We start from the raw sequence: 25,324 nt of genomic DNA, 5'->3' as shown, positions 1-25,324 counted from the left end.
ACTCTGCCAGGGCACAATTTGGAAGCAAAGACACCTTGACTAGAGGCTTTAAGGAGTACATCAGCCTCTGAGGAAAGGCCAAGGGGATGGAACTGAATCAGGGGAAAGTGCCTCTTCACCCTGGGGTTCAGCAAGACCAGATCCTACACAGGAATCTGTGCAATTAAATACTATGGCATCTAGAGGCAATAGTTAACTTGCCAAAGTGAGGCATCTATTTCTTCCCCAGACACCACCATATTGAGACTGGAAGATACTCATTAATTTCTAATCCTAAATTCATTTTTGGGGAAAAACTCACCATGGATTTCTAACACCCCCCCTCCCCCAACTGAGTTCTAAAATGAAATTCACATAGACCAACTCAAAAAAAAGAAAAAATACAACTCTCCAACCTCCCCAAAACACAAAAATTCTGCCAGAACACAGCAGAGTAATCTGTTCAACTTTCCAAGACATTAAAGCCATCCCAAGGCCTCACTGCCCATTTATCTTTTTGTGCCAACTTCACTCCAGAAGGGCAGAGGCAATGTAATGGAGGCAGCACCCTGGCTGAGCTGCAGAGCCACGATATGATAGGCTTATCACAGAGAGTCTGAGCACAGGAAGGATAAGAAAGGCAGCCCACTTACTGTTAGCTCCGTTCTTGCCAATGAGGTGTCGGTGGAATTTGTGGTCAACGTTGATTTCTGCATAATCCATCCGGTTGATCTACAAAGAATTGCACAGGGCTAGGCAGGGCAGGCCCCCTCTGCTGCTGCCTGTGCCCACTGCCAGGGCAGGCACTGACTCCAGCTGCCAGCCACAAGCACTCCTCCTGCTAGCTAGCAGAGCAGAACACTCCTCTGCTTTGAGCTGAGAGCACCATGCTTGTGAAACATTTCAAGGCACTTAAATGCCTCTCCAGCTGTGAATGAAAGAGAATCTTTCCTTCTCTGCATCAAAAGACTAAAGATGTGCTCGTGATTTTTCAAGAAAAGCTCCAAGACCAAGGTTTTTGTTCACCTGCCACACAACTTGCCTTCTGCAAGTTCTGTTAAGCCTGTGAAGATACCCACAGACATGAACTACACTTCATCTCTGTTCTGTTTCCTCACCTTTCCTCATTTTCTTCTTATACATTAACACTAGCACCATCAACTTACCAGATCCTTAACCATGACTTCAATCTGTTCCTGAGCCACATTCACATCTTCTGTAGGTCCTTCCAAAGTGATTTTGTCTTCTCCTTCAGTGAATTCGATGTGAACCTTGAGACACAAGGCAAGGAAACCAGTAAGAATTTTCCAAGACAAAAGCCAGGTCAATGCTGTCAGTCAGGCATACACCATCAATCCCTTCCACTAAGAGTACATGATTTCTGAAATAGGCAAGCTACAATTTTGGCCATAACAGTGTCTAGAGCATAAGGTTTTGGTGCTGTCCTGAGTCTGCAAGGGCTTTGAAGAAGTTCCTCACCTAGCCTTTCTCCAGATACCATCCAATTCACAAGGGAGAAGTCTCATTGAACTTAGCATTGCCAGGTCTCCTACTACATCAATTCTCCAAATACTAACATATAAAGCTTCCTTTGAAAGACGCAACACTTGGAAGTTACATAGGATGGGAAGTGTTTGAAGCAGTAGAATTTGGTAGCTCCCCCGAAAATGATAAGATCTGTGTCACTTCCTCCCTGCTTTTATCCATGCTAAAATAAATTTCTCTCTCTACAAAAAGTGAGCTGGATTAAACCACATTCTACCTCAACTGGTGCTAAGCTCATCCATACCTTTGGCATCTGCTGAGTTATTTTGGCCAGGTTTTGTCCTTTCTTTCCAATGATGAAACGATGAAGCCAAGAGGGGGCTGAGACCGAGGAGACGGTAAAACTGTTGGCCTGAGAGACAGAGAAGCTGTTGATGGACAGACTGGAAGAGGCTTCACAAAAATTCCCTTCCAGTTCCCATGCTGCACCCTCGTTACTGAGTTCTAAGCTGCATCTCTGACAGCCTGACAGAGACCACCCCTCTCCACCAGTCAGTGCCCAGGGATGTGTCTTTGTGGGGCTTCCAAAGGAGCCTGGCCCATCCCATCAGTACCTTTGCATAGACTTCAGTCAATGCTTGCCCAAGCTTTTCAGGCTCGCCTCGCAGTATCACCGTCTCCGAGCTGCTGTCAGTGGGTGGGATCTCGACAGAGACTCCAGTTTTCTCCAAGATCTCCTGCAGGGAATTACCCTTGGGGCCGATGACATACTTGTGCTGGGACTTCTTCACCTCCACAGCGATGGTAGTAGTCTTCTTTTTCTGTAGGAGCAGAGGCACTGGAGCATCAATCACAAGGGAGCAGGGAAGGACAAAAGTGAAAGGAAGAGACACAAGATGCAGTAAAGCACAGCACCCAGGAAAGATCAAAGCAAAGGTGAGCACAGGAGTTATGCAGTAGCCTAGCATCTTTGGGACCTGCCTACAGAATGCCCTATTCTCAAAAATGTACAGGTGAAATACAAAAATTCCATTTAAGCTCCCTGGGACACCACATGGAAGAGACCACATACACACCCCTGCCCTTGCACAATGCCCAGCTGTCCCCAGGCAGTGCTGTAATGCAACACCACGCCATAAGCTGATTATCTGTGTTGAAATTCAGACTGGTACAAATGCAGACGTAACCATGAGGAAAAACAGACCAACAACCCACAACAAGGATATTCACAGTGACGCTAGCAATGGAAAATAAACTGAAGTGAAATTTACTTTTCAGCAACTTCTACTCATGTAACAATTTTGATACTGTCAGTTGGCCACACTGTAGCCTTCACACTTCCCTCCTTCCTTTGCAGCACCTGTGAAAACATGCACCCACAGAGTTCTTTGTGGTCTGCTAATTTCCATTACACGAAAAGCAGGAGATCTGTCACCTCCCAGGCAGAATCACCCCAAGTCCCACTCTGCTGGGCAAGGAAATGTTAAGACCCAGGTCCATGTACTGCAAGGGCTGCTGAGCAAGAGCTGACATGAGGAGTATGCAACTGAGGGATGCACAGAAGTACAACAAGAAGGGAAGAGGGGCTGTGAGCAGCAGGGGGAAGATGGGAAGCTCTAGGGACCATCCATACCTTCTCCTCATAGATCTTCTTAACACGAGCCACAGCCTGGGCCAGCTGTTCCTTTTCCCCTGTGAAGACTATCTCTGTCTTGTTAACGCTGGGCGGAGGAATGTTGATGCGTGTCCCCGTCTCCTGCATGAGCTCACTCACCAGCTTGTTGTAAGGGCCAGCAATGAAGGGATGGTACACTTTCTCCACATCCAGCCGCTCCACGGCACGCTTATCCTGCAGGAATCCACAACAGCCCTCAGTGGAAACTGTTGTTATTACCATCTCTGCCACATACAGCTGAATTACCAGTGCTGTTTTGCTTGACACTCTAGCCCAAGTGCCCTCTCTAGTTTGCAGGCTCCATATCCCTTTCCATCTACAAACACTGCTCTTCCCAAATTAAGACATTCACCTCTAATCTCCTGTCTTATCTCAGCTGCTATCTAATATGGTTCACTTCAAAATATGCAAAGTGCTTATCTGACTTCAGAGATGAACAAAAGGGACAAGCAGAAGGTGCAGAACCTGGAAGCAGTGCTCAAACAGGCAGTGGAATGCTATACATCTCTGTTCAGACTAACAGTGTTACCACTGGCTGTGGTCATGGTGGCTACAAACATCTAATATACCATGGAGAACCAAAATGGCTGTTGAGATAATGACATGGGAGAGATCACAGGCCTGAAGTACCTGCTCAGCAGAGATAAGCAAGATCTCGTGTCGGGCCTTTTCAATCCCTTCCTTAGTGCCAGTGATCTTGATCTGGTTGCTGGGGTCATCTGGGCGGGGGATCTGGATCTTGGTTGCAGTTTTGAGCTCCAGGTCCTGCAGCTTCTCACCATTCTTTCCAATGACAAAACGGTGGTGCTCCTTGGGGATGGCAACTGTTGCTGAAGCCTGCAATACAAAGGCCAAGCGTCTATGAGAGCCCTTGCCTGTACAGGGAAAGCTTTTCAGATGCTGCTTAGTGCTACAACTCAGGAGTAAACACAATGCCTTCCAGCACAAGACTGATACTATGCCAGTGGAGTTGATCTAAAGTCCTGTATTCCAGGAGTCTAAACCTCACTGTTCCCTAAAAAGCCTTCTGTTTTCCCAGGAGCAGTACTCTGAACAAGCATAAGCCTTCAGGCACAGATGAGGAGGTGTCTATGCTCCCCTGTCTCTCAGTCTCTCAGCACCAGAGAGCAACTGGGATGACAGCTCTGGGGTAGAGTTTATCTGAACTCTGATATCTGCTGCCAAGGCTACAGAGAAGAAGACATGGCCTGACTCCTAGGAAACTGAAATTCAACACCAGAAACGTATTCCAGCAGGCAGACAGCTCAACTATGCTCACCATTACTGAGTGCTAAGGTGTCTTCAAAGCAGCACATGCTGCTTCAGGGACTGCTTTTCTCTTGAAAAAGAGGGCTCCCCAGAACTGTTCTCAATCTAGCATTAAAGGGATCCTTGTAACAGGGATTCCTGACTTCTACCCTTCTCAATGAGTTTTTACTGAGCTTAGGATTGCTACTATGCTCTTGAGCCCAGGGAATATGTAACTATTAACTAACTAGGCACTTACAATTCAAGCTACAGTGGAAAAAGAAATAAATCAAATAAAAAGCAGATCACTTGGTGTGACTCTTCAACTTCCTGTCCACATGCTGATGCCAGCCAAGCCTAGGAGAAGTTGCAATACAGACACACCTTTCAGACCTGGGGCCAAGTAGGAGGGATGTTTGAGGACAGTGGGGCATGGATCTGTGGTAGTACAACCTAAACTATTTTTTCAGATGCACATTATGTAGAGTTTGTCCCTTTTTCCTCCCTCTGGCAGGGCATGACACACGGGCTGAACAGCGCTGAGCAGACATGGTATTAACTACTGCATTAACTGCCTTGGACATTACACTTAAAAACACACCATGACAGCTGGCTATGATGGATCTCAGTGAGAAGTACCATTTTGATAATGAACTCAAGAACCTGAAAGTAAGAAATCAAAATGCAGAGGACTGAAAGGAGAAGCAACTGAAACAAGGAGTCTGTAATTACTTACCAATGGGGCTCAAGTTACACAACTCAGAACCTCAATTTGAAACTTCCAGCATTTGGCAGAACTCCCCATTCTCTACTTTTCTTTCTCCCATCCCACCACAGTCTTCTCTGAAGGACTTCAGAGAAAGCACCATTCTGTTCTCACACACCATGAATTTTGTGTGAGGGGCCTGTAGCCTGCCAGCACCAGCACCTCAGCACAAAGTCACAGGTTGAAAACTCCACCCTTCATGCAACACCATGGCCTGTAATTAGCTTTGAACCCTATTTTAAGCCTCATTTCCATTCCAAATTGCCAATTGTATGCTTTGAAAATATATGGCAAAGCTGAATTAGTCATCTAATAACACCTCTTTGGCTTATAAGCACACACACCCAAAGGTCTCAAAGCATTCAGGAGTCTTGGGGAAGAGAAGGATCAAGTGAGAAACAGTTAGCTGCCCTCACCTGAGTTTGCAGTCGAGCAACAATTTCCTTCCGAGCCTTCATGACTGCTTCCAGCTTGCCAGAGACCATGATGGAAAGGCCCTGGTCCTTTGCCAGAGACAGCTCCAGGTGAGCTCCTGTCTTCTGCATGATGTCAAGGCAGATCTTGGCCTGCTCGCCTTCTCCAAACTGATTCATGTCCTTGTACTTCCTCTCCTCCAGCGGCACATGAAACACCTGCTCAGCCACGGACACAAAAAAGAGCACAGCAAGCTGTCAGTGTGCTTCTGCCTGACAGTTCCTCTCTCTCATGGCTATACAGGACTTTGGTGGCACGCTGACCTCCCAGGTTTGTGCAGCACATCAATCAGTTGTGCAGGAGCACTTCAGCAGCCAGTCTGCCCCTCACTAGGACTCTTCCTAAAGGGGGATTAGCATCACTACAGGAATTCTGCAATCCTCCCTTTGGGCTGCTTCAGCTATTTGTGGAACAGGGATGCAGAGCTCCTTCTGGACAGTTTTCCAACACATCCCTCCCGCTCCAGAGCAGTCCTAGCTCTCAGCTGCAGTACCAGGGTAAAATACAACAAAAAGGCTGACATACCAAGGATTTCATACTCCAGGGAATGCTTCACTTCACCTACTTTGGGGAGTGGGGAAAAGACAGGAGATAAGACATCCACTCCCACCAACCTGAGTGATGACAGAAGCCTTTATTGGTCGAATTTTGCTCCAGGGACCAGCAGGTTCCTGAGCAGCTTCCAAACATGGTGCTTTCTCAGGGAGTGGAGGGAAGGCTTCCTTGTAGGTTGGAGGATCATTCTCTTCTTCAGAGTTTAAAGCTGTAACTGGAGTAAAGCAAATAGGGCAAATGAGTCACTTTCCCTGCAGAAAGGCCCCTGTTCACAGGCAGTGCAATTGTAATTAGGCACCACTAACAAGGCAGAGCAAATGGCTTGTGCCCTGCTATTAATCCTATTACAACTATGCCTATGGGGCTGCCAAGTCTGGAGCACGACTGACATCAGCACAGACTGCAGTGGATGCCACAAGCCACCAGCCTTGTCTGAGCTGGCACAGGGGGTGCAGGGAGTGAACAGCACCTTATTGCCAACTCTGTCAAGAGGGGTTCAATTAGCAGGAAACAGGCTGAGCAGAAAGAAGTGAAAGGACCAAAGGGTGCAGGTCAGAAGGGGATAAGACAAACATAAGCCCAGAAAAAAGACAGAGAATGACTATAGTTAGGGCAAAGTCTAGGGAAAGCCTGTATGCCTGTACATTATGTTCAACTCACTTGTGCACTGGGCCATACCAGATGGGGCTGCTCACAGCTGGGAATGGATGCCAAAACCCACCAGAGAGTCAGTTTGTATGGTTAGTGACCACCCCCAGCACCTGGCTGAGCAAAGGGTGGAAATGACAGCCCACCACACCAATCCATGAGGCTCTCGTGTAGCTCAGTGCCCCACTCTTGCATGTGCCCCATCCCAGGGCTGGGAGCACTGCTAGTCAGAACTCTCTGAAGTGTTCAGGTCCATCTCATAGCCCTGAACTGTGCAGCAGCACCACCGTGCTGCTGGGGGTGGAAAGCTAATCTAGCAAAACACTAATTTAGGAAAGAGAAATGCACACTTTTGGGGAACCAGACACACAGACTGAGCTTGGGTAAGAGGGCTGTGCAGTCTGGCTTGAGAGGCACATCTCAGGAACTCACCTTTCACTTGCTGCTGGGTCAGGCCGCTGCGGTGTTCAGCAAAGCTCTCCTGGGTCAAAACTGCCACGGAGCTCATTGTCGACTTCCCACCCACACACAATCCGGGTATGCCACTGCAAGAGGTGCAAGTGGCAACAGTATTACCAACACCACCCAGGGTGAACAAAGTCAGCCCAGCAAGACAAAGTAGATATTATTGAGCACTCTTCCAGTCATCCTCTTGAAAAGCACCCCCAGGGCCCATCAGCTGCCTGATTTCCTTGTTGAAACAGACAGGAATTTTGGGGGGATATTTCCTCCCAACACAGTGGTCACCAAAACCAGAGCTCCTCCCTAAGAAGGGAGAGGATGTGTAACTTAAGAAGGTCACTGGAAAGGGGGACACCACAAAATTTTAAAGCATACTCTAATTAACTTAAAGTGCAGTCTCATTAATTTATTAATATGAATGGTGTACATTTTTTACATGAGTATGTGAATGGCTGGACAGTCAGTCCAAGACCATCATGTACCCCTAGAGATAAAAGAGAAAGGACCCAGGAAGCTGATTCCTCTTCATGAGGAACTTATTTAGGTGCCTGACTTAGGGAGACACTCAGAAAGCCTGACTAGCAAGCTCAGCAGCAGCAAGATCTTTGGCTCCCCAAAATAAGAACTTACCAGCTAAATGGTCAGTAGCCAGAGAGTCCGTCCTGTAAGCTGCCTGTTTGTCAGCCTGCCAGCTTTTGCTGTAGAAAGAAAAAAATTAATTAAAACAAATAAATTAGATCCAAGACAACAGAAAACATGACATCCCTGTTACTGTGACTTCCAACAGGGCCTGTACCGTTCAAAGCTGCACCTTATCCAAAACACTCTCAAACTCAGCTGCATCTCCCCACACATGACACCTGTCACATTTTACTAGCTCTGCAGGCAGCCCCACCATCTACTCAAACTTCACAGCAGGAAGTCTGGAGTAGTTACTCTTTCACCACACTTGCTACAAGAGTAGCCATCCAATATCAGGCAAAAAACTATAGTCAATTAATAGCAGATGTTCAAAACATGAAATTTCAGGGTTGCAAGCAAGACCTTCTCTACTCAGAAGAGACTAACAACCTGAAAACCTGCCAACAACACTGCCATCAGTCACAAGTTAGGAATGTAGTTCAGTGGAGCTTGGGTGAATCAACACAGACATCCTCACAAACTAAGGCAAACACTCAGAGCTCTCCACACTAAACTGCTGGGCAGTCCAGCTCTGCAGTTTTTATTGCAATAAGATCATGCACCAGGCACTAAATTCTGTCTCCAGGCCTAAATCTGAAAGTTTGAAGAAGAAAATTTACACTAGTTTACATGGACTATTTTAAATGTGTACAAAAGGCAGAGCCAGGAAGAAAAACACACTGCTGAGAAAGGATTTCCACCTCCTGAATCTGAATCTGCAAATTTACTGAAAAAGTGCTTAGGAATACAAGTGAAAATGTAAAAGTCAGTACAGTACACACCCTGCCAGTTGTACAATACCCACAGCCAGAGTCCCCCAGAACTGTTCTGTGTGCTTCTGCAGAGCTGGCACTCTCCTAAAACCCAGTGTCTCTGCCTGCTCATGGGACAAGAGCCACACACACCCTGAAGTGCTGCTTGGACCATCTTCTGTACAGCAAACTTGATTGTTTTCAGGAAAGTGACAGCTGCCATCTCTGACCTTCCAATAAGTTAGGAAAGGCTCCCAAAACCAGTGTGACTCCTAAAAATGCAGTGTTGCTGATGGGGTGTCTCACATTATGCTAGAGCTGTGCTGCAGTATGGGAGGCTGATGGTGGCAGAAGGAAAGGAGGGAAGAACAGAGAAAAACAGTGATGCAACAGAGTCATACAGGCCTGATCTGCACCTCAGCCAAGGCCATTGTTTTCCCCTACTTCAACATGGCTTTAACAGGCAGAAGGCAGCACAAACTGTGCTGTCAGAGCAATAGAGCTAATGCTGCAATTAATCCAGGAATGAGGCAGCAGGTACTGGGACAGCCAGTCATGCTGCTGAGTACAGCTGCTGCAGCAATGCAGATCTCTGCAAGGCATTTGCTGTGTACAGAAAGGGTGACTAGCAACCTGATCTTGGAGAAATCTCCTTGCTGTCCAGGGTTACACCACAGTGTAAGACATGGTTATGTGTCCACGGTACATGCCTGCGCTGCTCAAGCTGCTACAGATCCAAGGAAAGCAAATTACTGCCATGGCACCTGTTCCAGACTATCTCACCAAGGCTTGCAGACTCTGTGGCAGCTCCTCCAGCCTGCTAGGTCACTAACGAGGGTGCCACCACCTCGTGGCAAGCTCCAAATGAAGGCAGGAAGGAGAAGCATGCTAGACATCACAAACAGCTGTCAAGCTCTGGCCAGAGCCTTGCTAAAGGCACAGATGTGCTTATAACTCTCATTTCTCCAGAAAACACCACCTGGCTGATCTTGCATGTATTTTCCTCCTTAGAGGAGGAGGGTAAGGATAAAAAATCAGTGAACAACACCCAATATAGCACCTACTTGAAAGACACAACCTCAAGGCACAGCTGCTGGTTTCACTGTGTACACAGCAGCTGCACATATCCTCCTTGCAGCCTCCACCTCAGAGAGCAGGCAATGCAAAATCAAAGGGCAGCATTTATCCATATGAATTTCTGCTTCATCACCCATACAAGAAGCTAAGAACAAATACTCCTCATCTCCAGCAATCCCAAGCATCTGGTATATTGTAGGCCTCAGGGATTCATCTCTGGCCAAAATCAGAGGCAACCATTAGAATGGTATTTTAAATGTAACATCAAAACCAGCAGTTCAAGTGCTGCATTTGGATCTTACACCTCCTTGGCTTCCCACTTAGGTTTTGAAACTAAGGTTACAGCTACGTCATGCCAGCATGCAGCTGACTGGGTCAACAGGTTTCAAACTGCCTGGTTGATACCTGCCTGTAGTGCTGGCCTTGTGCACCAAATAGTTACAGAAGTCTAAAGCACACTTCAATAAAGAACGAATTCTCAAATAAAGAGAATCATCCTAAAAATAACCTCCAGCAAGGGCCAGACCTAATCACATGGGAAACATTTGTATGAAGAGAAACAAAGTCATGAGTTACACTGCCAACACAATCAGTTCTTGTGGATGGAAATGTCAGTTACATGTTATTTAAAAGTATATTTAATAAAAACATTATTACTTTGTTAATGTCATGCAGTGAGAACCACACACAGCAGGGTTGGGCTGGTTGTGGTAGGCACTGTCCTCGGTCTGTTCACACATGACAAGGAAAACCTCTTGGGTGATGAGTGGACACAGATGAAAATACTTGCTTTCTGAAAACCGACGGGCTCCCTCAGAGACTGGAGGCCCAAGCTCCCCACGTTTCGAGGGAATCACGCTGACAGTCAGCTGCTGCGTGGCAGAATGCAGTCTCCCTCCGCAGCGATTCCCGACTTAATGCATCACAGAGCGCAACACGACCGCAGCCCTGGCCGCGGGCAGCGCTGACCCATCCCCCATGTTTACTCTTCCACTAGCGCCGGCCCCGCCACCGCGTCTGGCCCCGGCCAGGAGGAGCCCTGTGGCGGCCCCGCCACCGAGGACGTGCACCCGGCCGCGTCCCGCTGGGGCAGCCAGAGACAGCGCCTCGCGGCGGGGCTGGGACCGGGCATCAGCGCCCGGAGCCTACCCAGGCCCGCACCGCCGCCGTGACCCCCCAGGTCCGCTCGGCCCCGCCGTGCCCGGCCGAGGGGCGGGGGAGCCGGCAGGCCCCGCGGGCCCGGCCGGGCGGGCGGCGCCGCCAGCGCCACCTCAGCACTGGCGGCACCGGGGGCGGGGCGGCGGGGCGGGGCGGCGCCCTTAAAGGGCCCGGCGGGCCCCGCTGTCACCGCGCCCCCCGCGGGGCCGAGCGGGAGGGGGCGGCGGGGGCGCGCCCAGCGCACCAGGACGGGGCCGGAACGGGGTCGGGGCGCGGCCAGTGCCACGGGGCAGCTGCAGCCGCAGCTCCGGCAGCGCCAGCCCGCTGCGGCCCTGTGGGTTGCAGGCCGGGGGCGGCCGCATAAGGCGAGCGGGGGGCAGGAGCACCCGCGGGGCCCAGTGACAGCCGGGAGAGCGGCTCCGCGGCCGCCGGAGCGCTGCGGGCACGGCCAGCTCCGAGCCCGGCGCTGGCACCTCCCCCCGCCGACGGTGGCCAGGGCGCTCATCCTTCTATAGCCACGGCAGGAGGGCAGCGCTCGGCCCCGCGACCCGGGGCAGGCTGGGCTGCCCGCCGCCGGCGCTCCGCGGGCTGACCAGAACCGGATGAACGCTCGCCTCCGGCCGCTTTAGCTCCTGTCGGAATCAGACCCTAAGACGGCCCCGAACCGCCTCTGTCTGCGCCACTAACCCTCTCCCACCAACGACGGGATTCACTCCGCGCTTCGGCCCGGCCGCCCCCTCCCCAGGCAGCCGCGGGGCCCGGCCTCCCCGTCGGCCTGGCCCCATCGCCGGCCAAACGCGGCAGCTGCTGCCGGCCGGCACAGCCATGGCACCGCCGGCCGAGGCCGCGCCGCGGGGCCACTTTTCCCCACCTCCCACCGCCGGATGCCCTCCCTCGCCGGACTTTGCCCTGCCCGGCCCGGCCGGCGGGAAGTTAGCGCGGACTTTCCCGGCAGCGCCGACACGTCGGTGCCCTGGGGAGGATGCGAGGCCGCCTCGGGCCGGGCCGGGCCTCCCCGCCAGCCTCCACGTCGGCGCCGCGGCCGCGGCGGAGGGGCCGCCCCCCGTCCCCCGTGACTCACTCCGGCCGGTGCCCGCTCGCCCGCCCTTCTGGAGAAACGGAGCGCTCCTGGGAGAACGGCGCGGCGCCCGCCCCGCCGCCTATATAGGCCGGGCCGCTGCCAATCCCCGGCCCGCACGTCAGCGGGACATGCCCCTTCCCGGCGGGGCCGGCCCGCCACGCGTGCCCTGCGCCGCCGGGGCCGCCCCGCTGCGGCCGAGCGGCCCGGGAGCTGCGGCTCTGCCGGCGGCCCATTCCCGCACGGCAGGGGAAGCGAATGGCGGCTGGCTACCGCCCGCCCCGCGCCCTCGGGGCCGCGCCGCCGCCGGCTCCCCGGCCGATATCGGCGGCTCAGGCCCTTTGCACCTTCCTGCGGATGCACCGCGGAACGCGCCTCCCGCCCGCAGCCCAGCGGAGAGGGGGCTGGGGCTGCTGGAACACCGAACCGCCCTCAGCGAGCCCCAGAGCTCAGGATTACCCACTTGGGTCAAACGCGGTTTCACGCAGGGTTAGTGAGCTCATGAGGGCTCTGATCAGCCTGAAAACCGCGGCTTAGAGAAGAGAGCGGACAGCTGGGGCTCCTGCCCGCTCCCGAGTGGAGAGGGACAGCGAGGCCCCAGCTGGATCCACCTCCTCCTGCACAGACGGTGTCACAGCAGCAGCCACCCCAAGTGAGGCTGCAGGCAGGCAGAAGGGGCAAGGTAAGAGTAGAAAAAAAAGTTAAACAAAACCACAGAAAACCCCCCAAACCACAACACACTCCTATACCCCAGAAAAGTTAAAACGAGTCCCTCTTCTTATTCCAGTCTCTAATTTAGAAATGAGGAAGAGTGAAGGAAGTGAAAGGCAAGCCAGCAAGCACAATACTCTCCTTTCCTGCACAGAGGATGTTTATTTCTTGGTGCAATATAGATGTTTTTAATTATTAGCTCTGCACCCTCAGGGAACCAAGGAAAAAACCTGTCCCATGTCCATCACTGTAAAAATACATCAAATTTGAACTGATTTTTGCATTAGCTCATTTTCCTACAAAGCATTAATCTTTCTCATAATTCATAACTTACACTTCGTGACTGGTTTTCTCACTCCCAGATCCCAGCAAACAAAACGAAAGCTGCTCTGTGGAGCTCTGACCACAAAAATCTGAGGTCTTTGGGTGAACTGCTTTTGAGTACATGCAGTAAATTTTAGACATTTCATGCACTGTATTTATGGCAACATAGATGGTATTTAGCCTTTAGTAAATTTATTACTTATTAATAAACAAGAGTAGATTTCTCCATTTCTCCTCTTTTTATCTTATGGCTGGGAGGACATCATCGAAACACTTGAATTTTTTGACACAATTTATAACTATAAAGATACACTTGTGGGTGAAATCAGGAAGTCTGCTAAACAGAGGAGAACAGTCATCAAGAATAGATCACAGAGGTGCCTGGCCATGGTGTCAATCTTCCCCCAGCCCAGCCTCTCCTCAAAGTCTGTTATCTCTGGAGGATGCAGGAATACCACTCCAGGCACGGGGTTCTCCACAGAAAGGCAGCAACCACTGCTGCCACATCATATCTGCTGCAGGAGCTGGCTCTGGCTGCTCTGACACAAACCACCTGGGCTGGGGATGCCACAAGCACCACTAAGGCTCCCAACAAGGCATTTGGTGGTTCATGCAAAAGCAGAGCTCCAGGGACCTGGGCAAACCGCAGCACCTCCAGACTTTGGGCAGCAGCTGCAGTGCAGGGTGTTGTAATTTGGGACTCAGGACCTTGCTTAAGGTGCAGATGCCTTTCAGGTGCTTTTGCTCCCTCATGTGTATCTCCCCAGTGCAAAGCTCCTCTCAACACTCCTAACTTCCAATTAACTCTAACGTAAGTACCACAATCCCCTGTGCCAGGGAACCAGAGAAGCATCACAACCTCCAGCCTACAGCATCACACCAAGGCATCAACATCATTCTCCCTGAACTCCACCTCATTATCTGGTTTAGCAGGGCCCTCTGTGGGGACATGCCACCTTGTGCCTCTGGGATAACAGCATGGCCCTCTCCTGCTTTCTCTGTAGAGTACTGCTGCAGCCACAGCTTGCCAGATCATTATGGATTTCTTGCTTCTATCACAGCTTCCTCTCCAGGCCTGCTTAAGAGACAATCCTCCTCTGCCTGTTGCTCTTCCTTTATTTGTAGTTGCAAGTGGTGGGAGGGAAGTCTGCCAGTCCCAGAAGCTACTGGAAGGCCTGGAGCACCTCACTGTGTGCCACCCTCAAAGAATGATTTCTGCTGAAGGAAACGTGTCACAAGCTGTTCTCCTTAGAGGAAGATCTTCCACAGGGAAAGAGGTGTGTGTACAGGGGGAAGAGCTCACCTTTCCTCCCACATTCACTAAGTACATAAGTGCAATACACTGTGCATGGGAAAAACATTTAGAGGGTGCCAGGAGGCTTATTTCAACCTCCTGCTCCCACCAGCACATCGACCATCCGTGTTCCATCCCATACCTTTTCTTCAATGAGGCTATGGAGTCTGGGTAGAGAGGGGTTTGCAGGGATTGTTTCAGGTCTGTTCTGTCTACTTACTTGTCCAAAACTACAACCTCACATTAAAAAATAAATTTAAAATACATTTGTCATGGAGATGTGTGTAAAATGGCTCCTCTATAAGCCAGGTGCAGGAATTTTTGGTAGCTGAGGGGAATGGAGACAGAAGAAGACACCCAACCTTTGGACAAACACTAACCACTCTCCCTCAGGCAACCTGTATTTTGGCAGCATTACAATAGGCCCAAATTTCATGGCTTGTTAGAATAAAAGAAAAATAAGCCTCCCAAAGAGAGCACCAACGGGTGGCAGAAAGGGTGAAGGATTGGGCAGTGTGTAGTTTCCATGACTTATCAGGCTGGCAGCTCATATCACCAGTCCGAGGGAGGACAAAAATGGGACCAGCAAAAAACATCAAACACACACACAGAGATAAAAGTAACACTGAACTGGTTTGGGGCTTGTTTTTTTGGAACATGTGTTCGCCCATGTGAAGGCAAGGTTAAGGAGTTAAGAAGCTTTCCATGATCACTTCACCCCAGAGCTCTTGGGGAAGGGAAAGAGGGAAAGGAAACTGCACCTTAAACTACTGGAGCAAAAAGGCTGGTCTTTCCTGGCACATCCACCCTCGGCTGAGCTGGGATTTTGCAAAGCATTTCTTCTAGCCTATTTGTATTTTCTGTTGTTATAACAGAGTCCTATTTTTCCTGCCAGAAACCAAAAGCCTTATTTGGAAAGCAACCCAAGTATGTTCCAAAGAGTGTGCTGTGATTTTATTTCCTGTTAAATATAACTCCAGATTTCTAAAACTGTACAAATAAGCACCCTTTTTGTACTCTGGGTGCTTATCCCACACCCTCAAGTCAGAGAACACCACAAAAGAGCTACCCCCTGAAAGCATCCATTTCAGCACATCCCTTGCCAGTGGCATGAAGAGAAAAGGGTTGGGGGTATACTTTGCATCACACTAGAAAAAGCAAGCAAAAGAGGATTCAGGATGCAGGGCACTTGTATGGCAGAGAGTACTGAGGTTCTCAGCCAAAGCAGGATACGTGTCTCAGCTCCACAGCTATCGCTGTGGCTCGCCAGGGGATCTTCCAACAGAACATTTGCATTTCTACAGAAAATCCCTGTTAAACTGAATTTAGGAGTCAAACTATATAGATAGTTCTGCTAAGAGAATAAAAAAAGTTTCATCATAAGAAATGACTGAATGTGAGTCCACATTGCTTATGTCTCTGACTTTGAGCCTAGTTTTTACTTATTTGCCATGAGGAAGAAAAGTTCCAGGGATGTGCAAATCAGACACCTACCTCCCCCATTCACACATCAGTGCTGGGAAGAAATGATTCTGTAGGCTAAGTTCTGCCCCTTGGCTGTACTTAATGCAGCTCCACCATCTTCAGAGGCCCACTGTAAATACCCAATTAGAGAATTATAGGTAGAAAGAGAAAAGTCTACCCAAGCCTAGACACTAATCCCAGCTCCAACCACTTAGTGACACTGTGAAGAAGAGAGGGTGGTAGAAGGAGGATGAGTGACTGTGTGTGTTTGTCTCACACAGGATCTGGGTGGTATAAAATATAAAATACAGGGTCCCAGGTGGGTGCAACACCCCTTGCCTTTCTCCTGGTAACCCACATTGTTTATTGAGGGCAATGCTCTTGCAGGAACAGAAGAGCTGACTGGATGTTGAAGGAAAATTACAAACCTCAGCAGGCCTCTGAGGCAAATATGGGTCTTTAAAAGACTTATTTCATGGGCACTCTGACAATAAAATTATGCAACCACCAGCTAGCAAAGAATATAGACATTGCCCTTCCTAGACTATCACAGGGCGCCCTATAACATAATATATAATATTATGTTATATGCCCCTAATATACAAGGGGCATGCAGAATAGGTAGGAAGAGCAGGAGCAACTTACTGGTGTGACAGAGTTCTAGTGTGAACAAGGAGCATCAGACCTTCTGACTGCAGAGGGAGGAAAAGCTGCTGGTTTTATACAGGGACACTGTGAGAAAACAAGATTTAATGGGGAAAAAAAAACCAAAAAAGAACCAGTAAAGAGACGCAAGCTCTGCTCTTAGATTTGCTGCAGATTTGGTGAATTGACCAGCAAAATTCTCTTGGTTGCCCTGGCTGTGCACACACATACACACACAGCATCTTGATTTTCTCTGTGGACTCTTTATTTCATTTCAGGTTGTTCAGAATGATGTGATCCTTGGATGTCAGGTGCTGTGACAAAACAAATGCCTTTTCAGAGATGAGGAAGAAAAAAAAAAATCAATGGACAGTTTAATAAAATCAATTCAAAAGCAAAGCAGAAGGAAGCCAGAGGACCAGTCTGAGTCTGCCCTTCCACTTGCACTGTGAGAGAAATCTGATTTAACATGAACTTGGCTTTCAAGAAGTTGCAAAGGAGTAGAATTTTTAAGGAGTAGAAGCAAACTGCAGGTTCCTGGCCTTGGGGAACCAATAAACATTTCCATGAGGAATAAACATGAGGGATAAAGTAAAATACAGTATCTTCCAGTTTTACAGTAAAGCAAAACACTTTTTTGACTCAAAATGGAAAAAGTGATTCAGAAAAGAATTCCAAATATATCGCCTGGAAAGTGGTAACAGCACAGAAATCACAGAAACTCAGAATATCTGGCAACACATGGAGGTCAGAGACTCTGGGGCCTGCTCAAAGCAGGGTCAGACCAGGGCATTCAGGGCTTTCCTCACTCCGGTCTTGAAAACCTCCAGAGCTGCACAAACTTTCTTGGCACCCTATTCCAATAGCTGACTATCCTTACTGTGAAAAAAGGTTTCTTACTTGCACTTAGAACTTCAAATTTCAGTGTTGGCTCTTTATGCTGATCTGAACTTGGTTTTTAGTTTAAATTACCACCACACTGTGTGCTTATCACTCCCAGGTGCTTTCAGAGGGGTGCTGCAGAACTTCTACATTGCAGAAGAACAAAAATCTTCCACAATTAGAGAGCTGAGAGGTGTTTTCCAAAGCCTGCTAATATCCCAGTTACCAAGAAATGAGGACTTTGGAGATACTGCAGAACAAAGTATGCAGTATTTTTTTTTCCTGTTCTTCAAATGGAAAGTTTCACTCTGCTCTCCTTTGGCTACTGGGTTGAAGTTCTTTTGTTTACCTTTGAGTGTCTCCTGATCTCTCTCCATTGGCCACTGCAATATAAAATGAACACGTGGCAATTTTTTTTTAAAGAAATGCTGCCAGCAGCTCTCATGCACTTTACATCACCTAGCTTGAAAAGGCAAGGAATTTGCAAGCCTGAAACTTTACATTTTCTGAGTATAGGACAGTTAATGTGGAAAAAGGTAAGTCAGCTGTGTCCCTGAACTCAAACCTGTCACCAGACCCCTAAGACCCTCCTCCAGCTGCTCTTAAGCTGGTCTTTGGCAGGGCAGAATTTAAGTACTTGCTTTCAGCAGTTTATAAAGACAACAATCACTTCCTTTCATATTGATTGGATAAACATATACAGAAAATAAAAAAAAAAAAGAAAAAAGAACAGTGGCAAACTAAATGAGACCTCCCCAGTGCCACTTTTCAGGGGAGGAGCAGAAAAATTGCAACTTAAGCAAAAATGTAAACAGACATTTGGTTTTGTCCGTTTTGTTTGGGTTACGGTTCTTTTTAATCTTGCTTAGCTACTTTGAGTCAAGGTATAATATAAAAAAAAAACCCTCAGCAAAGTTGTTCAAGGCTCCTTGAAAGATTTTAAAGATTCCTCAGTTCATAATGTTTATTGGATAACGAAGACTCAAGAGAATGCCAGAGCTCCATTTTTATAAACTTCTATGTGCCCTGGTATGTTTTGTTCTGAATTCCAGTTTCCCAAGTCACATGGCTTCACGGGACTCTCTAATTCTGTAAATTTTATTTTTCTTTATTTCTATCTTTCAGTTGCAATAAGCAGCTTGAAATTACAACCCAGAAAAATCAGCATTATTGTAACAAACAAAACACCTGAAAGAATAAAAGCCTGAAACTTGCAGGGAGGCTAGTGCTTTGTTTGGAGCAGGACAGAACTATTTAAAAATGAAAAAAACCCACCTTCAGTTTGGCAACAATTCCTCTGAAAAAGCATTAAAGTAAATATCTGATTCCAACTGCCACTTTGGAAAAGCAGTGCTCGGACCCTCACCATTTAAGCACTGCCTTCCCTTTGTCCTATTCATAGCACATGCAACAGGGGCTCAGCAGATCCACAGACAAGCACTAATTCCTAATCTCTACTAGGCCAAGCAAAAGGCTCTTCATGTGTTAGACAGAATTACATCACAGTGATCTAAACTGACAGTGAAAAACCCAGACAGTCTTCCCTTCCAAATTTGCAAGGCCACTCTAAGCCTGCTCTGAAAGGAGAGAAGGACGGCTAGGGAGAATTCAGAGTAAAACTATTCCCCCTAATTGTTACAAATAATATTATTTTATGCTGAAAACCCCTTTCCATAACAGAATCATTCCCAGTTCTACCCTGCTGATCTTTGGGCTGAACTGGAACAGGACATGAACGATTTTGGGTACAATTTTTTTTATTTTGATACCTCATGCTGCTCAGTCCTCCACCCACTTGGAATGGTGTCCTGAGCAAGATGAGTTTTCAAATAAAATAGAGGGGTAATGTTTCCTAAATTTGCAAGAACTTCTAACCTTCTGTAAATACTCACTGCTTGCTCTCATTTTACCTACAGCTATGCTGCAAGCAACAGAGCCATCTACTCAGGATTTTCATTTAATGAAACTAAAAGAGTAAAAATTCACTTTTAAGCTTCTTCAATGCTACACAACTTTTAAGCAATAGTCATATACCTAAAACTTGCTATTCTCCAGACATTCCAAGGGCTCTTGTAAGACCAAACACCTAAATCCCTGCACACTGCACCAAGTGCTGAAATATTCACTTTGAAAACAAAGGCATATGCACTAGCAGGTCAACCATAACATATTCCCATTCCCACTCTCACCCTGCCTGCTGTGGGAGCTGTTCTTTTCAGCTTTCCTTTCAACTGCTCCAGCACAGTTTTACCTTCAACTTTATCACTGGCACAGAGATAACAGCAAACTTACTTTCTCCTGAGCAATGGAAACTGCTGGGGCTGTAGAAACAACAGAACCCTGCTCTCCTCTTTCAGACAGGCAGGAGAAGTCAGGCAGTCCACACCATTTCCAGTGCCCACTGGAGATACAAAAATGCCCCTCAACTTCTGGGGCAAGCAGTAATAAGTCCACTGCAATTATTCCTGGTCTCCTCCCCTAAAGTTGCTTTCCCTGGCTTTGCTTTTGGCCCTGCCAGTGGGGAAATGTTAATGCCATCCCTTACTCTCTTCCTTTTTTCTAACTCAACCCATGTACTCATCCCATGCCTGAGGTCCCTCTTCTGGCCACACAGCCTGCCCTTGGCTTTGTTTGTCACTCATCTTTGGCAAATATCCAGTTTATTTTTTAAATACCCAGTTCAATTCCCAGTGCCACAAATGTAGGGATAGACAAAAACACAGGACTACAAAAAAGCAGAAGAGAAGTAGCAAGTGATGCTACAGCAGGTGGTACCACCTGACTCCAGCACTGGCCAAAAAGGTAGCCAGTGCTCATCTGAAAAAAAGCCTCTGCTGATTTTTCAGCAACTTGCTGTAAAACCTTTGAAATACCAGTCAACCAAAACCAGCATGGGTGGGGAAAAGGGGCAAGGGAGTGATGGCTGTGCTGTGTGCCAATACCTGGAACCAAGCCTGAAATCTGAATGATGTAAGAAGATTATTTGTTATCCAATCCCTGATGAAAAGCATGCCAGAGGTTACCTTTGTGACAGTCAGCTACACCTGCCTCATGGTATTTACTGGGACAGCATATGATACCAGTAACCTTCCTTTAAAACCAGAATCCTGACACGTTACCTGGGGTCACACAGCATTTCATGGGCTTTGAGAGAGATCTCAACAAGCAACTATCAATTCAATAACACAGAGAGAAAGCTGGGTCCTGCCTCCTCCAAACAGGATTGGAATAGTCATAACACAACAGGGTTCCAAGTCTTTCCTCCTTAAAATCCAGTTATTTTCTGGGATGTTGCTGAATTCAGAGCACACAAGTATCAATTACCATGATATGAGGACGCCCAGAAACTTTGCTTCACAGGTATGTCTCTTGCAGGTAAAAGACGTGGCATACACACAAGTTACACATGTGTGGATACTTTTACCAGAATCACACTGACATACATTTAAAAGCAAGTTCCTTACAGAATTCTGTTTCTTGGTTTTGCTTTGTTTCCATGTTTGAGTTTGTTTTGTTGTCGGGGTCTTTTATTCAGGGAGGAGGGATGGGTGTGTCACTTTTTTCCCATTAATACTAAATAAATCTATCTGTTCCATCCCCAAACTTTTCCCAAGTGGTTCTCTCATCACTGAAAACTTGTCAGTAAAACAGCAAAACTGTTGCTGGAAAACAGCTCCAGACACTGTGCTGTGGAGTGTAAGAGAATCTGGTACTACTTCCATTCTGCATCAACAAGTAAATCCATTTTATTTTGCAATTCAATTAAATAACATCATTTAAGGGAGGTCGCATAAATATGCCTGTACTATCCAATCCTCTCAAAGGCAAAACTTTTCCTGTGAGTCACCATTTCTTTGTGCCTTGCAGCTACTGAACCAATCCCTTCCCTTCTTTAGTGCTGTTTTTCCACTGAAGTTAAACTCGTTATGACTTCCTCTAGATGAGCCTTTTGTGGTCTATCCTTTCTCTCAGGTTTCTCCCTATTTTTTTTTTCTGCCTGCTGCTTTGCAAGTGCCTCTTTTGTGCCTCTGGCTGGACATAACTCCTTGCTCCAACCCCTTCTCCTCACAAAAGAGTGACATGTTTCCCTCGCTGCCTCAGCAACACAGGCAGCTCCCACGGGCCAGGCAGCTGTGGCCAAGGTCAGCCCTCTGCCCCCACAGGAGTGCTTACGTGGACTTAGGTACTCACATGCTAATAGATATAGAAATAAGGTGTAAAATATTAGTAGATGTCATTGAGGCTTGAGATATCTGCCAGATGCAAGATTCAACAACATAGAACCAGTTGTGAGAGACAAGTGAAGTCCAGCAGCAGGCTCAAAGAGGAATATCTGTATTATATGGAAGCTGCCAGAAGTGATTCCTGTACATCTCCAAGACTGCTGGGAAAATATCAGACCTTGTGCAGGTAGAAACACCAGATCACCTAAATGAAGGACAAATTAACTATTTCAGCTTTAACACACCTTTTTTTTATGAAATAAACTCAGAATGCTAATCACAGCCTGATTACTCTTCCTTGTTGCAATTAAAACTTTGAACACATAAATCCTTTGGCAACTCAGTTTCTCCTCTTGCTTTGGCTGGAACTTTTCCACTCCATTTATTGACACATCTTTTTCCAACCTGACTTTGATTTCCTCCCACTGAAGTTGCACCATGAGAGCTAAGGTCCAACATGAGTTCACAGAAGGAAGATGTGGAAAAAGATCACTAGAGGCATTAGGCATTCAGGACTTATCATTTAAGGTGGGAATGCAAATCACCAGATTTTAATAGATCGTTTATATCCTAAAAATCTGCTTTCTTTTAAAGCTGAAGGGCAGATAAATATAAATACAAATCTCTCAGGTCTAATACCACATGCAGGATCAGCTAGTAACCCAAAATTGTTCTTTTAAACCTAGGAATTTCTAAAATGGAAAGAGCTCTTGAAACAAGTCCTAGATTCTTGACTTAATCACCAGTCTAGCATGAACACCTGGAGGCCAGAGACCACCTGAGTCCTCTGCAACTCCTTCCCCAAGAAGCCCTACTGACCAGGGCTCTCCCTTCCACTCCAAATGCAATCTCACAGGCCACAATGAACAGCACAGACCCTGCAGGAACAGCTTCTAGACCAAAGGCCTAGAAAAAACAATAAGTAAAATAAAAAAACATGAGCAAAGCCCAACAAGCTACACAGCATCCTGCTTTCAAAGGTAGGGTAATCAGGAAGAGGAACAGAGACTTAATCCTGCAGCTGGGTTTTATTTTCCTGTTTCGTCTGTATCTGTTTTCATATTTTAATATAGCAACACTGTATTCCTGCACAGACACATGCTGCAGAAGTTCTGCAGGCCCTGGGCCTCTCAGCAGCATGCTCCTGGACAAGTCAGACTTGTTACCTCCTGGGTGAACACACCTTTCTCAGCCTGCTTTAAAAACCCTGTTGCAGCTTCTTCAGTGGTGCACAGAATCCCAGAATCACAGACTGGTTGGAAGGAACTTTAACCACCATCCAATTCCATCCCAGGTCATGGAAGGGTGCACAGAATCCCAGAATCACAGACTGGTTGGGTTGCAAGGGACCTTAACCACCATCCAATTCCACCCCATGTCATGGAAGGGAACCTTCCACTAGGCCAGGCTGCTCCAAGTCCTGTCCAACCTGGCCTTAAACATTTCCAGGGATGGGGAAGCCACCCCTACTCTGTACATCTTTGTCAAAACTGTCACAACATCCCACAACATTCCCCTAAGGGTTCAAAACACCCATGGGAACACTTGCCAGTCTCATTATTTCACTCTGAGGTTTATTTTATAAGCTCTGCACAACACAGAACTGAGGATTTCCTTCTGTAGAATTCTTGAATACAAAACAAAATTGAACCATTGTTGAGTGGCTTTTGTTCAAAGAGAAACATTTCCACATAAATATCATACTCTACAGAAACCCACCACTGAAATTAACAAAACCCTCCCAGTTATGGTAAGTGAACCATTCATTCAGAAGGGAAGTTTAGACTGGATTTTGGGAAGAAGCACAGGCAACCCATCAGTCACCATCCCTGGAGTGTTGGAGATGTGTGGATGTGGGAATGGGTCAGGGGTGAACACAGCAGGGCTGGGTGAAGGGTGGGCCTTGATGATGTTGGAGGTCTTTTGCACCCTAAATGATCCTATGATTCTAAGCACACACCTGCATTTAGTTTGAACATTCTGGACTGGTCCCAGTGCCACTGCTGACTACTCTGACCATCTGACTGGAGCAATTACCCAAATTTTCACAGCAGCACAATCCTAAATGCATTTGTATCAGCTTAACAAGCTTCTACAAAGAGAACAGTATGCTTTGGAACAGGCAGTAACACCTGAAATACTGTAACCAGTGAAACATCCCAATTTTCTTCAAAAAGGTGCAAACTGCACAGTTTGCCTTGTCTGGGATGGCTCCCACTCAGATAACAGCTATGGAAAGCCCAAGGTTACAAAGCTCTCTTCTAACAGACCATACTCTCTTCAGAGGAAGCTTAATGTTAAATGGAAAAAGACCAGCTACTTGACTAAGAATAACCACCCCTAACCTACCAAAATCAATTACTATGTTACCATTAAGCTGTGCAACAACCAACAACAACACTATGATCCAATTCTAGTTCAAGGGAAACCTCCCTCATCATCCCAGTCTAGGTAAGTGAGACTAATGAAAAAGTAGGGACCATAATAACCCCCAAAATCATAAGAAGATACACCAATTTTTCACCCTATCAGGCAAAATTGGGGAGAGATGAAAAAGAACCCAACAGAAAAAATCAGTTTACCTTGCAACAAAGGAGGAGACAGGAGTGTGGATCACACTATCAGCTGTGGACACACCAGAATGCTCCAGGTTTGTTCTGTGTAGCTCAATCTTTAACTGCTTCTTACAGAAGCTACTTGAAAAACTGTCCTTTGAGAATGATCTGGACTCACTTTACAGCAGTGGCAAAGCTTAGGCTGGCTGGTGACACTGCCTCTGCCACCCTGCAGTCACACACCACCATTACTGTTCCATATCTAGTGAGAGCTCTTCCTGTGCTGTCATTCTGATCCTGTAAAACTATAATGTGGGCCTTCATGAAAAAGGTTGTGTGTTTTTGCTGTAGATGGCTCTGCCTGTGATTTGGGCCATGCTTTATGAAAATCCATGTACAAATTAGCTTGAATCTAAACAGACAAAGGGTTAGAGAGACAGAGCTTTAGCAGATACACAGCTACACATCAGATTATTGTTTCCTTTCCTGCTCACCTCTGATATATGTTCCTTTACCACGGAGAGGGATGCCCAACCCACCTATAAAACAATACATGAAACACCACTTCCAAGTCAGGTTTGGGGAAGAAAAAAAATAAAACAAAAACAACACAAATCTAGCTGTTGTCTTCTAACTGAAGACAGTTGTCAGAATAGCACCAGTAGGAGAAATGGAGACGAAATCACCAGGCAGATTCTTCACCAACCTTACTGAACAGAAAAGAGGTGACAAAGCAATGCAGCACATATGAGTGTGCAGATTTTTCTCTGCCATTACACAACAGGATAAGACAAGAAATTACTCTTTCAAACACCTTGGGACTGAATGTCACTAATCTTAACTTCACAAGCACAGAATTGAGAATGTTTCAAATTCTAAACTTAGTGAATTCAAAGCCCTTGCCTCATCTTACAAGGTAACTGATCTGTGTATTACCAACATTCACAGCACAATCTCCTCTCTTGCTTCTTGTCTTTCAGCGGAAGAAATTATTCTTGCCAGTTATGAAACCTCTCCTACTGTTTGGGGAAAACCATCATGAAAAATGCTACTTATCATGTGCCATTTCAGCTATAGTTCAAGAACCACCAGTGCCCCGTGCTTAACCCTCTTCAGTGCTGCTGGATCATCCTGGTCTATAAATAACCCGGAATAAAACCACCCTGCAGGCACGGAGAGCAGGTGAGC

The 25,324-nt window shown here is 47.2% G+C and overlaps 1 protein-coding gene across 4 annotated transcripts in view; it reads right to left on the bottom strand.

Moving 5' to 3' along the window:
- The window catches only part of HDLBP (high density lipoprotein binding protein), a 38,641-nt gene that overhangs the window by 12,613 nt on the left and 704 nt on the right, over positions 1-25,324 (bottom strand). Inside the window, exons 1-11 of one of the 4 annotated variants that reach the window (XM_064435728.1) lie at positions 12,042-12,144; positions 7,923-7,990; positions 7,263-7,375; positions 6,242-6,396; positions 5,570-5,785; positions 3,770-3,976; positions 3,098-3,313; positions 2,079-2,285; positions 1,769-1,876; positions 1,146-1,250; positions 633-711 (exon numbers count right to left, since the gene is read on the bottom strand). In XM_064435728.1, the coding sequence (XP_064291798.1) occupies positions 633-711; positions 1,146-1,250; positions 1,769-1,876; positions 2,079-2,285; positions 3,098-3,313; positions 3,770-3,976; positions 5,570-5,785; positions 6,242-6,396; positions 7,263-7,338 (1,369 nt within the window). In that variant the 5' untranslated portion in view covers positions 7,339-7,375; positions 7,923-7,990; positions 12,042-12,144. Of the gene's footprint in view, positions 1-632; positions 712-1,145; positions 1,251-1,768; positions 1,877-2,078; positions 2,286-3,097; positions 3,314-3,769; positions 3,977-5,569; positions 5,786-6,241; positions 6,397-7,262; positions 7,376-7,922; positions 7,991-10,592; positions 10,611-11,831; positions 11,850-12,041; positions 12,145-25,324 lie in introns of those variants that run through there. The other 3 variants (XM_064435730.1, XM_064435731.1, XM_064435729.1) reach the window with 3 other exon arrangements.

The sequence above is a fragment of the Passer domesticus genome, chromosome 11, assembly GCF_036417665.1.
Source record: "Passer domesticus isolate bPasDom1 chromosome 11, bPasDom1.hap1, whole genome shotgun sequence".
Taxonomy (NCBI): Eukaryota; Metazoa; Chordata; class Aves; order Passeriformes; family Passeridae; genus Passer; species Passer domesticus.
This window is presented reverse-complemented; position numbering and strand designations above follow the sequence as displayed.